Source organism: Liolophura sinensis, chromosome 13, assembly GCF_032854445.1.
Source record: "Liolophura sinensis isolate JHLJ2023 chromosome 13, CUHK_Ljap_v2, whole genome shotgun sequence".
Taxonomy (NCBI): Eukaryota; Metazoa; Mollusca; class Polyplacophora; order Chitonida; family Chitonidae; genus Liolophura; species Liolophura sinensis.
The window spans coordinates 15,247,327-15,264,564 of NC_088307.1; the positions used below are offsets into that span (position 1 = coordinate 15,247,327).

At 38.7% G+C, this 17,238-nt stretch overlaps 1 protein-coding gene across 1 annotated transcript; it reads left to right on the forward strand.

Annotated features, from left to right (window-relative positions):
• Positions 1-652: 652 nt before the first annotated feature.
• On the forward strand, positions 653-12,648 carry LOC135480319 (WD repeat-containing protein 38-like). Its single transcript, XM_064760132.1, has 9 exons — positions 653-754; positions 5,017-5,142; positions 5,425-5,545; positions 6,791-6,907; positions 7,418-7,515; positions 7,869-7,949; positions 8,674-8,808; positions 10,703-10,900; positions 12,500-12,648. The coding sequence occupies exons 2-9, from the start codon at positions 5,077-5,079 to the stop codon at positions 12,593-12,595; spliced, it is 912 nt and encodes a 303-aa protein (XP_064616202.1). The 5' UTR covers positions 653-754; positions 5,017-5,076; the 3' UTR covers positions 12,596-12,648.
• The last annotated feature ends 4,590 nt before the right edge of the window (positions 12,649-17,238 follow it).

Below are 17,238 nucleotides of genomic sequence, written 5' to 3' on the forward strand. Positions count from 1 at the left end.
TTGCCGGGACCATCACTCAAGGGCCCCAACAGACCACCATAGAATGATTTAAATGCATTTTATAACAGTTCATTCCATATGGAATTCACATGAAGAAAAACATAACATCCGAGAACGGAATCGTCCTCAATAAATGGTTTCTGCTACAATTGGTTCTCTCCTGGAATCTGAAGACAGCTTTACCCAAAACCTCCCCAAATGGTGGGACATTATTAATGGCAAACATCCAAAAGTAGCCTATTGTTAAACATGATTCATAATTTGTGGAACAAAATAAGAAACTTTTTGACAGAGGTGGAATACATGGAAAATTTGCACAAAAGCATGTTGGCATGAACACAGTATCTTTTTCTGGAATTTAAATGTCCAAATCGTATCACAACTATATACAGGTAGCCTTATACTTTATAGGGCATAGGCCAAACTCAAATTTTTGCTGTTTTATTTACCGGTAAATATGGTTTATTTTCATTCATTGTATTTATTTATTGTGATTTCACTTTACAGCAACATCAAACTTTGAGCTCCGTTATAGCACATGTAGAAAATTCTGTACTGGACGCTTTATAGTCCGTAGCCAGCCTTGGTTTAAGTCCACTGATCATTTTACCTCCACCACGTATCTACCGTAAACAAATGGCGTATGGGGGCACGGGTACAGGCTGGTCGTTTTTGTTTGTGACGGATAAAGGGGATAACATGTGTGAGAGCTGCCGAGATCTTTGTCAGGAAGAATGCTAGACAGGAGAAATAGGTGGGAACAGTTTGTATGTTACGCATTACTTACGAAAACCAAGCGAAATATAGGAAGTACTGTAGATATGGGCCTATGTACATGTGATACGTGTTGTAAGACCTAACAGCTCATAGGCTTTATTTTAGCGTTAACGTTAGCACTTGTTTACAGTGAAGTTTGTATATACATCTACTTAGCTGATTTTGTGGTATTGTTAGACTTAGTTTACGGAGTATGCTTACTTTGATAGTAAACTGTACTTCAGTTTCCCAAATGTATGGTACTGTAGCCTGTCTGACTAGATCGAATTAGGCTTCGTGCTTTTTTTCGTTATGGACAGTATTGGGTACCATTCATAAGCACATGTCTAGCCTGGCACTCAGGGGTCAAAATGTTGTCATTCAGTCATTTTAAGACTTTGAACTAGTGAAAAAAGGCAGCCCCCGAAAGACTACAACTCCTTTCCTTATACTGCCGCCATCTTGTCTCGCTTCATCGTGGAACCGTGGGAAGATGGAGGCAGAGGCCGAAGATGGTGAAGATGATGGCAGAGGCCGAGGAGTGTTTGCCATGGAAGCCTTCGTGGCTGTAATAAATTTATAAGCGAAATAGCGCTTTCGAGTTGTGAATAATTGCCCATGTTCAGGACGCATCATATGGTAAATGAAAGTATGTGGTCATTTATGTGCATCTGTTAACATTACAGGCATTACAATACAGAGCTCAGTTCTAATTTTTTTTCTGTGAAACAATCCTCGAGCCCATGTTTAGTCTCAGATGTCACACAGACACAGAAAATGAACAAAATGGGCTTAATTGTTTGTGACTGCCCACGGTTACAATTCTTTTAATATAACCACGATTGATTGTTTATATACCAGTCGAAACAGCTGTCTGGCTTATTCAAAAGTGAGGTAGGGACGTATGGTGGGGGTTCGGTTTGTGAGGCTTCAGGTTGGTGTCTTTTGTTTGCATAAGACTTGTTTGATAACAAAGACAATCAGCCTTGACCTTCATTGAGTTTGACATTTACACTGCTAGGGCCAAGACCCCAACAACACTAGGCCAGTATAAGAAAAGGACTTGGAGTCTTTCAGGGCTATTAAAAAAAGTTGAGAGCTCAGATTGAGGTCACACTCAGCCTGGTCATATACCATATGAATGGAACCTGAATAATACATTTCACACCTTTACAATAAATTGGATGACCTCAGTTTTAATTGGGTGGGTCTCGAGTCAACCCCCTGAAGTTTGATACATTTTGACCCCTGGACTGGAAGCGGAAAACATTGGAAAGAAATAATTAGTAAAACTCTCAGTGTAGAGTAGTCTGTGATACTGTATGGTACTGTGTGTAGTCTTATGTGGCTGATAACTGCACTTAAGGGTCTGGGCCCGATTTCAGTCCAGTAAATTGCTTAAGTCAGAGTTTTTTGCCTAAGTCCAGGATAGAGTGTTTCTCAACAAAACTTAAGTCTAACAATTCCTAAGTATAGTATTATGTTGCTTAAGCAAAACACTTTTACTTAAGCAAAATAACTTAAGAAGTTTCAAGAAACCAGAGCCTGCAGTATGGTTTGAAAAACTGCGACATGAAATAGGCCTCCTGTGAATTACCTCCCTTGCTATACGATAGCAGATATGATGTATCGCAAGTTTAGTTTTTGAAGTGTGAAACTACAAGAAGTGGTACCTAACCTAGTGACGTATACATGATGTAGGTTATGTCATGACAGTTGTTTTCTAGCCAACAGAATGTAGGAGAGCATATCAGCCACCGTGAGTCACAGAAATGGTGATAGATGTTAAATGATTATGAAGTTGATCTTTTTCAGATTTAATAGGTAGAATATACATATTTGAGTTCGTTGTATGCCTTAGTCTATGTGTACTTGTATTTCATGGAGGATTTTTAAAATTTCCTCAGAATAGCTTTAAACATAAATATTTATTCTTTCCAAATCACTTTACAAAATTAAAATCTGTCTTGAAATATAGGTTTTCAACAAGCTTTATGCCACTTTAACTATAAAACTTGCCATTAGCCATTTTCAGACCTCCCACTTAACCACAGCTTCCTCCTAAAAACGCATCATTTATATAGGAGAGGGACTCCAAGGGAGGTAATTTCGTGTGGCCTTATTGCAGTGAATTAGTTGGCAGCGTCCTGAGACTACTAACACTTGCAGCCAAGTACTGTCTTTACCATTTGGCAGGTACATATTGCATGAGATCTGCGTTTGCTGTATATATTGTTTGAGTGATGTGTTTTGGATGATTGCTGTGGAACATACAAATTGTTTGTGCTCTACAAATTTGGTCTGATTTCAATTTATTGATTTACTTATGTTTTATGCATTGTCTCTAATGTTGTGATCTTTATTCCCCAAAACACACCTGCAGATTATAAATGTAATAAATTTAAATGCATTTTCATTAAGAACTTTATAAATACAGTTACAAGTTCTTCTACTCATACATGCATTTTGTTATCAGTACCATTAATTTGTACACTATATATTTTGGGCACAGACTTTAAAGTTACCTCATAGGGGAGTCAAAGGCATATATTACCTTGATAAGGTTTTTCATTATTTTTCTTTCAAAATTTATTTGTTCCCAACCATGTACATGTAAGTGTTATATGAATGTCTCAGCAGATCACTCATATTCATGTGCTGTAGTTCTGCAATTGGATTTTAGAAAGGAGGAAAGATTAAAAACCAAAGATCAAAAACCTAACTCCGTAATAATATAAATATGTACATGGAAAGAATATGTAAGTGCAGCCTTTGCGTAACCTTATTATATTGATCTTATTACCTTTCTTACCAGTGCCCTCATCAGCTCAGACAGTTGAAATCAGTGCCCTCATCGGCTCAGACAGTTAAAATCAGTGCCCTCATCGGCTCAGACAGTTAAAATCAGTGCCCTCATCGGCTCAGACAGTTAAAATCAGTGCCCTCATCGGCTCAGACAGTTAAAATCAGTGCCCTCATCGGCTCAGACAGTTAAAATCAGTGCCCTCATCGGCTCAGACAGTTAAAATCAGTGCCCTCATCGGCTCAGACAGTTAAAATTTCAGCTTTCAGTGACTGTTGGGCCCTATACCAATCAGGTCGCATGTTGAAATTTAGATCTAGCTTGCACTTTAGGTCTGGCTCTGAATTGAGAGGTTTGATAAATAAATAAATAAGGATTGAAAATATTTCTTTGATACATGTAGCTGAATTGAGAGGTTTGATAAATAAATAAATAAGGATTGAAAATATCTTCTTTGATACATGAAGCTGAATTGAAGGAAATTTTGATCTTGAATGGGTTCCTGTATATGCCATTCTGCCATACTGTCTGTTTATAAATGTACAGAAAACAAAAGTGGTATTTTGTCTCCAGTTGCCTAAACAGTGGCTCGCTCTGAAAGTTTTGAATATTGCTAATCTAGATTGTTCATAGCATAATGGTTTGTATGTAATAATACAGTTCAGTTTTACTTACAATGTAGATATACTGTATTATATCTCAGTTTACAGACCAAGTTTACAAACATGTAGTGCATGAATTTGAGTTTGGTTTGAAACAGTCAGAGAGCACTGTGCATGATCAAGCCTACAGACATAATGGCATTTAACACGACGGTACACTCATGTAGCACTAGTCAGTACGATCATGTCAGTTATAGGACATTCTCTGCTGAGCTTTGGACCCTGGGATAATATCAGGTTCCTGTACACACCTCTGTGGTGAGTGAGCTGCCGAGTTTGGCACAGTTTCAATTAGTCTGTTTACATTAGCTTTGTACATTTCACTCAATTTGCATGTTGATCGATACATTAAACAGTACCATAGACTCTGACAAAATGTTCGGTATGTGACTTTGAAGCTAACAAGGTTGTTAGCTTTTGGTAAGTGCCCATCAAGTCAGACTGGTTATTGGACACTGCTTAGTAGAGAAAATATTACTTTGTTATTTTAAAGTGGGTTTTCACTGGTCCTGAAGTTCAGTGCTCTGTAAGGTATGCTTACATGTATATCCAAGTGTATATCAAATCCTCATATTTATTATATATATATATATGTATATGATTTGAGTTGACCTTCTTCTTAGATCCCAGGCTGATTTACCTGTATGCATTTTTACTGTGTTTCAAGGAAATTGACTCAGTTGACCAACTTCCTCCACTCTTCATGATGAAGGGTATTTACATGTGTATGTTTGGCACAGATAATTTAATTGTTTATTTTCATTTTACTGTGATATACATTTGTATATTTGCCAGAGATCCAGGCTTGCTGTGGGCATAATCAGCTGTCCTGTGTGTAAATTGACATCAGACATCATGTTTAACTGGCCTCGGGAAATTTGTGACTGGAACGTGAAGGAATTTGGTGGCCACAAAGACGAGGTATGCATATACATACAGAGAGCATGGATATATTATCCTGCTTACACTGCCTATTTATTTGCATATTAGATTAATGGTAGCATATGTATATATTCACATTTCTCGTAATGTATTAAAATTAGTTTTGAATAAAAAGTCAAGCTTGACACTTTCCCTTAGAAACCTACATGTACATGTAAACCTTAAAATAAACTAATAAGTTTTGCATAATTGTGTTGTGGTTATAATCGATGGTGTTAACTGAAAACTAAAGGAGAGTTTTCTGTGTTCATGGAAATGTAGGTGAACAGTGTGGCCTTCTCACCAGACTTTGAGATGATGGTCACAGGCTCAGATGATGAGAGAGTCCGCATTTTCAATGCTAAAACTAAACAGATGATCTGCAAGTTGAAAGGTCATACAGGTATGGAGTCTATATAACCCACAGGCGAGAGAACTCTTCATACCTGTGTTTTTTTTCTAAAAAGATAGTCCTATCTAAAGTGTGTAGTCTTATTCTGTCTATGATCATTAATAATTTTGGGTTCTGACCTGGATCATTGCCATTCAGAACTGTTTTTTATGTACATCGCATACATGTACAGTGATTATAGCGCCTGGAACAAACTTATGACCCACTCTAACACCACTGGCACACTATTAGTTCACCACTGTGACTAGCATACTGTTAGTTAACCACTGTGACTAGCACACTGTTAGTTCACCACTAGCAGACCGTTAATTCATTGCTAGCACACCATTAGTTCACCAGTAGTTAAGACTAATTTTACATGTAGTTCACTGGTTTCCTACATGTACATGTAGTTCACCACTATCGCACAATTTGTAGTTTGCCACTAGCACACTTTTAAGTCACCGCTAGCATGCCATTAGTTTACTACCAGCACAAAGTATTTCACCACTTGCACCCATTAGACGTTGTACCTCACCAGCACACTTGTGCGTCTATGATTCCACTTCCTCTGGATGTGGCAACAAGCTAATTGAAACAGTCCTTAAAGAAACATAACTTTAGATTAGGTTAAGTATTTAAGGTAATAAAACAGGAATGAATAAGTTAAGCAATGTGTTTTGTATCTTTTGTACACCTACTGCATGTAGCTACATGTAGGATATGCCATAAACTAAATGAATGGTACAAGAAACATTGTGCATCTTATATCCAGTTGCAAACTACTGTCTCCTTCTCTAGTGGATTACTCATCGAAAGATAAATAACTTAAATATTGTAGTGTACTAAAAGGATGAACTGAAATGTACCTGCATTATACAAAAAAAGAAGTTACGAAAAGTATCTGTGAAAAGCATTCATTTATTCACATGAAAGGATTAGTCTTTGCTATTCATAATTGATCAGTTTTATTTCACTGCTACGATCGGTTTTATACACCAAAAATGTAATCATTTTCTGCAGTTACATGGAGCTGAACAGCATCAGGATATGGATATTTCATATGAGTCAAATATTGTTCATTATCTACCTGTATGTGTCTGTTCACATATCCAAACAAATAAATTGTAATCAAATCAAATCGGTGTCAAATTCAGCAGCTTTTTGTCAAGTAGCAGTAAGCTCTTTTCTTTCCTCAAATTGACCCTGTATCATTGTATGGCTTTTTAAATGGCTTTTTGTTTATGTCCTCCACAGGTGCTGTAAGATCTGTAGCCATTTCCCCCAACAGTAAATACATTGCCAGTGGGTCATTTGACAAGTCCATTCTGGTGTGGGTGACTCGCTCAGCCTCTCTGCTGCATAGGCTGGAAGGTAAGGCATGTTAGACATGTGGACATTACACGCTAGACCATCACTGCTTTTGTCCTGGACACATATCATTGCTACTAATCCATGGAAAGATGCGTGTATGTGATTGGTGCCAAAAACATATTCAGGATATTGCACGATGAAGTTTGAATACTACTAGGATTGTTTAAGATATAATGTATATTAGCTGCATGTACATGTATGAAATGTCAGGTGGGTTATCATTTTCAAATTTTACAAGAATTATGTTTATAGTATTCAGAGACTTTTGATTATTCCCTTTATTAATGTCAATAGTTTTGTAGCACTAAATATTTTGTAATTTTAAGATTAAAACTAGAAAACAGAACTCTACATACAGTAACAAATGAGGTATTACAAACTTTGCTTTTTGGAATGCTGTGTTGATATTAGCACTTTTTCTGCAAGGGTGTTTCAGGGATATGAATTAAGCAGACTGAGCTATTCACAGGTCTTGAGCTAATGTTAAATGTTCTTTTACTATGTTATCAGGTCATAGTAAAAGTGTAGAAGTGGTTGTGTTCTCCCCAGACTCCTCTCATCTCTGTTCTGGTTCCTGGGATAGAACCGCTGTCCTGTGGAATCTGGAGGTAAGATATCACAGACACAGCAGGTAGGTCACTGTGTTGTCAGGTGACAGGGAGACTGTAGAAGTGGTTGTGTTCTCCCCAGACTCCTTTCATCTCTGTTCTGGTTCCTGGGATAGAACCGCTGTCCTGTGGAATCTGGAGGTAAGATATCACAGTGACAGCAGGTAGATCACTGTGTTGTCAGGTGACAGGAAGAGTGTAGAAGAGGTTGTGTTCTCCCCATATCTCTGTTCTGATTCCTGGGATAGAACCTCTGTCCTGTGGAATCTGGAGGTAAGAAATGACAGACACAGCAGGTAGATCACTGTGTTGTCAGGTGAAAGGAAGTTTATTATTTTGTGTTTATTGTTCAGACAGGTGAAGCTGTGCGGGTGTTCAGAGGTCACACAGGCATGATACAATCAATTGCCTTCTCCCAATGTGGAAAATGGCTGGTAAGTCAACCAAATGTCACTCCATGCGTTAGTTGACTATACTATGTATGTACCAGTATGTGAATGGTGCTTTGTTTGAATCAGTTACATGTAAACTGGTATTCTAACAATAAAAAACACATGTATTTACACAGGGAGACATGGCTTTAGGTACGTTTACTAGGTTAATAGTCTGATTCTTGTTCTGGTGCAGTCCTATCTTACCAGAGTATCTTTCGTGGCTTTACATCACTTTGTCAGTGGTTGTTCTCTCTTGGTGGATTAGGGTGTTCTTTTTGTAGATTTTCAAAAAATGTTGAAATAGATGAATAATTTGAGTCAGTTAAAATTTTCGTTGAAAGTGTAGTGTCTTCATTCAAATTGGCCTGACAAGATTTTGGCCCGACCATGAAATTTTAAGTTGATAAAAGGATAAATTTATTTATTTATTTATTTATTTATTTAATTGATGTTTTATGTTGTACTCAAGAATATTTCACTTATACAACGGTGACCAGCATTATGGTAGGAGGAAACCAGGCAGAACCCGGCGGAAACCCATGGCCATCTGCAGGTTGCTGGAAGACCTTCCCACGTACGGCCGGAATAGGAAGACAACATGAGCTGGACAGCAGCCCCCATCAGCCGCATTGGTGAAAGGCCCCTGGGTCGTTGCACGGCGCTGGCGTGCTAACTCTCTCGGCCATGGAGGCCCCCCAAAAGGATACATCCTTGTTTGTTGCAGGCCACAGGTTCATGGGATTACACTGTGCGTGTGTGGGGACTGAAACAGCCTGACCCCTCAGAGGAAGACAGCTTGGTGATGTCCTGTCATAAGGGCAATATTCACGCTGTCACCTTCTCCAAGAACGGTATGCTGGTACGTCTACATTTTGTCAAACTGACAAGAGATGCAAGACTTAATTGCTTCAAAACTTGTTTGCGTTCAAACATTTTTGTAAAACAGTCTCTGAACATGGTGTATTCAATGGCCACGTTAATACTAGTAATAAATTTCTTCAGTTTATCAGAACATAAAACTGGCAGTAATCAATTTCTTTAAATAAAGTTGATGTATTTCTGTTTTTTGTTGCTGAACCACTTTTAGCGTGTTGCATACATGTATAATGAGGTGCTGAAAATCTAATTGAACAAATTCACAAGTGTACATGTATGATGAATTGCTGAAAATCTAATTTAACAAATTCACAAGTGTACATGTATGATGAGGTGCTGAAAATCTAATTTAACAAATTCACAAGTGTACATGTATGATGAGGTGCTGAAAAGTTAATTGAACAAATTCACAAGTGTACATGTATGATGAGGTGCTGAAAATCTAATTTAACAAATTCACAAGTGTACATGTATGATGAGGTGCTGAAAAGTTAATTGAACAAATTCACAAGTGTACATGTATGATGAGGTGCTGAAAATCTAATTGAACAAATTCACAAGTGTACATGTATGATGAGGTGCTGAAAAGTTAATTGAACAAATTCACAAGTGTACATGTATGATGAGGTGCTGAAAAGTTAATTGAACAAATTCACAAGTGTACATGTATGATGAGGTGCTGAAAATCTAATTGAACAAATTCACAAGTGTACATGTATGATGAGGTGCTGAAAATCTAATTGAACAAATTCACAAGTGTACATGTATGATGAGGTGCTGAAAATCTAATTTAACAAATTCACAAGTGTACATGTATGATGAGGTGCTGAAAAGTTAATTGAACAAATTCACAAGTGTACATGTATGATGAGGTGCTGAAAATCTAATTGAACAAATTCACAAGTGTACATGTATGATGAGGTGCTGAAAAGTTAATTGAACAAATTCACAAGTGTACATGTATGATGAGGTGCTGAAAATCTAATTGAACAAATTCACAAGTGTACATGTATGATGAGGTGCTGAAAAGTTAATTGAACAAATTCACAAGTGTACATGTATGATGAGGTGCTGAAAAGTTAATTGAACAAATTCACAAGTGTACATGTATGATGAGGTGCTGAAAATCTAATTGAACAAATTCACAAGTGTACATGTATGATGAGGTGCTGAAAATCTAATTGAACAAATTCACAAGTGTACATGTATGATGAGGTGCTGAAAATCTAATTGAACAAATTCACAAGTGTACATGTATGATGAGGTGCTGAAAATCTAATTGAACAAATTCACAAGTGTACATGTATGATGAGGTGCTGAAAATCTAATTGAACAAATTCACAAGTGTACAAGTATGATGAGATGCTGAAAAGTTAATTTAACAAATTTAAACATGTACAAGTATGATGAGGTGCTGAAAAGCTTATTTAACAAATTCAACAACATATTAAAATGTTAAAATGTATCCAACTTGTATACATGTATTTTCCTCACTGATTGTTAGTGTCAGTTAGTGTCATTGGTAGAATTGCTTGTGCGAAAGCTACATACAAGTAGAACTTCAGTCAGAGTTCGATATTAGCAAAAAGAGTATTTCACTATTTGCATTATTCATGCACGACAGGAAATTACATGAAGGATAAATTGTCGACAGCATTGCTCTTCCCAGTTTTAAGCAAGAAAAAGCAAGACAATGGAAAGATTCATTTCACATCAGTGTTTTCATTTTTTCCCGACTCACTTAATTTTAATACAAGCCCAGCGTATAACATCTCTTTGTATGCAAGGGGAATAACTAGAATTACTTTCCATATAGAGTGACTTCCCTTGACTTAGATGTGTAATAAATGGAGGTGTCTGTTACTTTTCTGTTACAGGCCTCCGGCTCATGGGACAAAACGATTTGCTTGTGGAACCCACGTAATGGTCGCCTACTGCACGTTCTGAAAGGCCACAAAGGCTGGGTGCAGGCCTTGTCATTCTCCCTGGATGGGTGTTTTCTGGCCAGTGCAAGTGATGACGGGAGTGTCCGTCTGTGGGATGTAGTCACGGCAGAATGCCTCAATGTTTTAGAAGTGAGTACCTTTATATACATGTACGTGTCCAGGTCCTCTGCCTAGGCATTTTTTTCATTACATGTACATGAGTGAAGATTTCAAGCATGGAAAATTTGACACTTCATTATTCCATTTGTCAAACATGGAATTTCAAACAAGATGTTGTTTCCCGGCTGTATTTACTTAGTTTATTGACAGTCCTGATAAAAAGCAAATTCAAAACTTAAAAGAGGATATTGCACATTAAAGGGACATACTGCCGAAAGTTTAGTTGGTTCAGCTAAATGCAAAAATCAGTGGCATTTCACGCCTAACTAAACTTCCATGGCCCATATATTCCGAAAAATGTCAGTTAAGAGAATTATAACAGCAAATCTGTCACTGGTCTAAACCGTCCAAGGATGGGGTAACATGCAAATGAGGCAGCACAAAGATTCGCACAATGTAACGTTCGCTCTTGGATCGCACATGAAAAGAAGATGATAGATTGAAAGCGAATTTTAAGTCAAGTAAACAAAATATGATCTTCCTTTCTGTCGATAATGTGTTATAAAGGTATTCGTAATTCCCATTGACCTGTACGGCAGGACTGAAGTTACATGGTAGGCTGCATAATTACAACACAATAAGGCGTCTGACATTTGAAGTTCACTGAACATCTCCCGTCCTCTAAACAACAAGGGGAGTGAACCCAGACAAAAAAAGTCAGTCTTCAAGTCAGTCTTCACCCATAATTCTAAATATAGCTTGACTTGAGTGAATTGATGGCTGAGGGAAACCTCGGATAAATCTGAACATTCAGGGACATCTGGGTATTCATTGGGTTATTTTTTTCATTGGTGTTTTACGCCATACTCAAGAATATTTCATTTATACGACGGAGGAGAAAACATTCCCCATGACAAGATGGTGTCTTAAATAGCAGTATAATGTTTACGCCCCTGTCTCTTTAAAGGTTGAATACCAATAAAAATTGTTCCAGTTTTCACAAGTATGACCAGAACAATATTCGGAATATTAAACCTTCAATGTATTATTTATGTTTTGATTATATCCTATCATGATAAGCAGCCTTTGAGGAATTTCTTTTAGAGTGACATCGTGTCTTGTTGCATGATGAAGGAACGTTATTGTGGGCTAAATTTATATCATGGCATTATCCCGCCAGTTCAGATTGGAGCGTTGTAAAACAAACTGTCATGGCATGTGGGTGTGAAGTATCAAAATGTAACAACTAAACTAATATCAGACTGTGTGAAATTACACTTTTATCAGTGCAGGAAATCCTGACATTTCACCAGTGGTAGTTTTAGCCCCAAAAAGGTAATTTTTAGAGGCCAATAAATGTTATAAAATATTACTTTTGGTGCAGAAACATGGATTTTTTTCAGTAGGATATCAACATACACTGTACCTTCCGAACAAACCTCAAAAAGCCATATTAGGATTGACAGAACTCTTAGAATCAGGCCAAATGTAAAACTTACGTACGGACGAAATGTAGGTAATTTACTGTACATGTATATATAAATACAAAGCGACTAACATTTAGTGATGTCTGTGTTAACAGTGTCATATGATCTGATGTTGTAGACTGTTTGCCTGTTTATGTTCCAGGGACACACAGACATAGCCCAGCAGTGTGGGTTCACTCAGACCGGTGCTCTGGTGGCGTCAGGAGCAGCATTTATTGCACTGAAGCTATTTCCATAAATGTTTAGAATCTCAGTTCTCACTCCCAGTATAAATGTCAGATGTACATGTAAATTTGAGATTTAAACGCTGAAGATGTCGGCAATGTCAGATCTGGACAAAAATAATAAACATGTCTAAATGTATATGATGCTGTACATCACGTACATATATCGGAAAAGGGAAATTGTTAAAAGAGCTATCACCTCACAGTCTGACTATTAGAGCTATCACCTCACAGTCTGGCTATTAGAGCTATCACCTCACAGTCTGACTATTAGAGCTATCACCTCACAGTCTGACTATTAGAGCTATAACCTCACAGTCTGACTATTGGGACCTGTCCCTATACTGGTATGTCACCATAAACTAGAAGAAAACACCTGATCAAAGTCCATCTTTGCTGGGAGAGATCCTGCACATGGCTTAGCACTGATAAACAAATTCATGACGAAAGGGCTGACCTCACATCTCAAAATACAGAAAGAGGCATTCACTATGGGAATTTATATTTAACCCTTTCATGCCATAAAGTCACCACACAGACGTCACCATGATGTCGTAAAGTGGAATCTTCAAACTCACATGTTAGACCGACAGCTGACAGTAGGTGTTGCTTTAGATTGTGTTTATATTGACAAGTCAGTTTAATGATCGGCTGCTATATGTACATCTGACTTTGGTAAGATTGTCTATTATATCTGTTCATGTCAGACGACACGGTGTGGGATCTTGATAACCTACTAGAAACCACTGGAGTACTCAACACTGCAGACTTCTGTGAGCAAATTTAGGCTCAAAAGGGACCTGTTCAGTTAGTCTACATGTACCCGCTTTTCCGATTTGTGAACACGAACATATATTGCTTTACAACCAACTGAAATTCTACAAGAAGTGCTGTCATTTCAGAAGTACAAGATTTGGCGCGATCATAGAAGAGGGTAGATGTACATTCCATGGCATAGTTCATTGTCACTTTGTTGGCTGCAATATTTTATCATGTAAGTACTTGTAATGTAAATGTCTGGTTCCAGTATCACGCATGGGGCAATAGATAGAACTCCAGTGTAATTCCAGTATAGCCCTAACACATTGTGAAGATACAATATGATTATGCTCCTATTGTCAGCAGACAGTACATGTATAGCACTGATCCCACGTGTCAGCAGACAGTACATGTATAGCACTGATCCCACGTGTCAGCAGACAGTACATGTATAGCACTGATCCCACGTGTCACCACACAGTACATGTATAGCACTGATCCCATGTGTCAGCAGACAGTACATGTATAGCACTGATCCCATGTGTCAGCAGACAGTACATGTATAGCACTGATCCCATGTGTCAGCAGACAGTACATGTATAGCATTGATCCCATGTGTCAGCAGACAGTACATGTATAGCACTGATCCCACGTGTCAGCAGACAGTACATGTATAGCACTGATCCCACGTGTCAGCAGACAGTACATGTATAGCACTGATCCCACGTGTCAGCAGACAGTACATGTATAGCACTGATCCCATGTGTCAGCAGACAGTACATGTATAGCACTGATTCCACGTGTCAGCAGACAGTACATAGTATAGCATTGATCCCATGTGTCAGCAGACAGTACATGTATAGCACTGATCCCACGTGTCAGCAGACAGTACATGTATAGCATTGATCCCACGTGTCAGCAGACAGTACATGTATAGCACTGATCCCACGTGTCAGCAGACAATACATGTATAGCATTGATCCCACGTGTCAGCAGACAGTACATGTATAGCACTGATCCCATGTGTCAGCAGACAGTACATGTATAGCACTGATCCCATGTGTCAGCAGACAGTACATGTATAGCACTGATCCCACGTGTCAGCAGACAGTACATGTATAGCACTGATCCCACGTGTCAGCAGACAGTACATGTATAGCACTGATCCCATGTGTCAGCAGACAGTACATGTATAGCACTGATCCCACGTGTCAGCAGACAGTACATGTATAGCACTGATCCCACGTGTCAGCAGACAGTACATGTATAGCACCGATCCCACGTGTCAGCAGACAGTACATGTATAACACTGATCCCCCGTGTCACCACACAGTACGTGTACAACACTGACCCCATGTGTCAGCAGACAGTACATGTATAACACTGATCCCACGTGTCAGCAGACAGTACATGTATAGCACTGATCCCACGTGTCACCACACAGTACATGTACAACACTGACCCCACGTGTCACCACACAGTACATGTATAGCACTGAACCCATGTGTCAGCAGACAGTACATGTATAACACTGATCCCACGTGTCAGCAGACAGTACATGTATAACACTGATCCCACGTGTCAGCAGACAGTACATGTATAGCACTGATCCCACGTGTCACCACACAGTACATGTACAACACTGACCCCACGTGTCACCACACAGTACATGTATAGCACTGAACCCATGTGTCAGCAGACAGTACATGTATAGCACTGATCCCACGTGTCACCACACAGTACATGTATAGCACTGAACCCATGTGTCAGCAGACAGTACATGTATAGCACTGATCCCATGTGTCAGCAGACAGTACATGTATAGCACTGATCCCACGTGTCAGCAGACAGTACATGTATAGCACTGATCCCACGTGTCAGCAGACAGTACATGTATAGCACCGATCCCACGTGTCAGCAGACAGTACATGTATAACACTGATCCCCCGTGTCACCACACAGTACGTGTACAACACTGACCCCATGTGTCAGCAGACAGTACATGTATAACACTGATCCCACGTGTCAGCAGACAGTACATGTATAGCACTGATCCCACGTGTCACCACACAGTACATGTACAACACTGACCCCACGTGTCACCACACAGTACATGTATAGCACTGAACCCATGTGTCAGCAGACAGTACATGTATAACACTGATCCCACGTGTCAGCAGACAGTACATGTATAACACTGATCCCACGTGTCAGCAGACAGTACATGTATAGCACTGATCCCACGTGTCACCACACAGTACATGTACAACACTGACCCCACGTGTCACCACACAGTACATGTATAGCACTGAACCCATGTGTCAGCAGACAGTACATGTATAGCACTGATCCCACGTGTCACCACACAGTACATGTATAGCACTGAACCCATGTGTCAGCAGACAGTACATGTATAGCACTAATCCCACGTGTCAGCAGACATTGTGATCGTGATCCTAATGAGATGAAGTAGTTTTCATACGTATCTGATGATCTCGGCCACAGCTGCATGGGAAAACAAGTGATACATTGACATGTAGTTTGTATGTGATGTTTTTATTTATGAGCTTTAAGGTTTGCTTTGCTTTTGATTCTTTAGGGAAGTAAACAAATACAAACAGAAGTTGTTAATAATGTTATTGCCATTATAAAGGGATTTTTTTTCTTTGCTGTTGCTTTCACAAGTCACCCCTGTTCATTCTATATACCTCATGTCATTGTAGTCATTTTTTGTCATATTTTTAGTAGATTTGATATATCTTTTGTACTATTTACAATATTATAAATTTATTTATGCAATATAATCATTATACCTAAATGTTAGATTTTTCTGTGCATGTCAGGATGATTTTATGATCATCTTGATATGGTTTTTGTGGGTCATGATCATGTTCACACAAACTGGACCTCATCTCAACATCTGCCAAGCCGAGGGCTGGTTTTGTACATGTGCTATTTTTGTACATGGGCTAGTCTTGTACATGTGCTATTTTTGTACATGGGCTAGTCTTGTACATGGGCTATAGTTTTGTACATGGGCTATAGTTTTATACATGGGTTAATCTTGGGCTAGTTTTTCAATTGTTGGCACATGTATCTGATCAATATAACTTTTTGAATATATTTTTTTTTTGTTAGATTTAAATTAATGAATCTCTTTTTGCCCTGTGTATCAGGAGCCAGTTTCCAACTGACATAATTTTGTTATTGTAAGTAGATGCAAGTGTGGCTTTATGAGACTCACCTCCTATAGGTAAAACCACAGCGGGTATGTAGATAGAGTACTGAAAACGTGTTGAGAAGTGCTTCAAGTCGTTAAGGGTAAAACAGACTAGAGACCCCTCAAATACAAAGCTGTCACAACCTACCATGCCTAGCACATTGAACTAATAGTCTGGGCATCTGTTTGATCAGCATGTAGCTGATAGTCTGGGCACCAGTTTGATCAACATGTAGCTGATAGTCTGGGCACCTGTTTGATCAACATGTAGCTGATAGTCTGGGCACCTGTTTGATCAACATGTAGATGATAGTCTGGGCACCTGTTTGATCCACAAAGCTGTAAATGTTTTACATATGTAAACATTATGAGTATGGTGTAAAACACCAATCAAATAAACAAATAAATAAATATATGCAAACAACACGAAAGTTTGAAAATTTCATTATTTGGTATTCCAAAATTCTGAGCCCCAAACCCTCGTGAGCGTTTCCTTGTGACCAGATGAAGGCCTGCATGTTGCCAGTGCTCTGTAAGATGATCCTCAGCTACAGGTAGCTCAGCTGCTGAAGCTCATTAGTCGGACAGGTAACTGAATCTGAATGCAATATACATGTATGTAATCAGAGATATTGACACCGAAAAAAGTGTGTTCATAGTACAGAGTGCGCTTCCACT

Excerpts from the sequence above, each read along its gene's own strand:
- LOC135480319 (XM_064760132.1), top strand. The coding sequence starts at position 5,077 with ATGTTTAACTGGCCTCGGGAAATTTGTGACTGGAACGTGAAGGAATTT. Across the intron at positions 6,908-7,417 it reads TCTGCTGCATAGGCTGGAAG|GTCATAGTAAAAGTGTAGAA; the intron begins GTAAGGCATGTT and ends CTATGTTATCAG. Across the intron at positions 10,901-12,499 it reads AATGCCTCAATGTTTTAGAA|GGACACACAGACATAGCCCA; the intron begins GTGAGTACCTTT and ends TTTATGTTCCAG.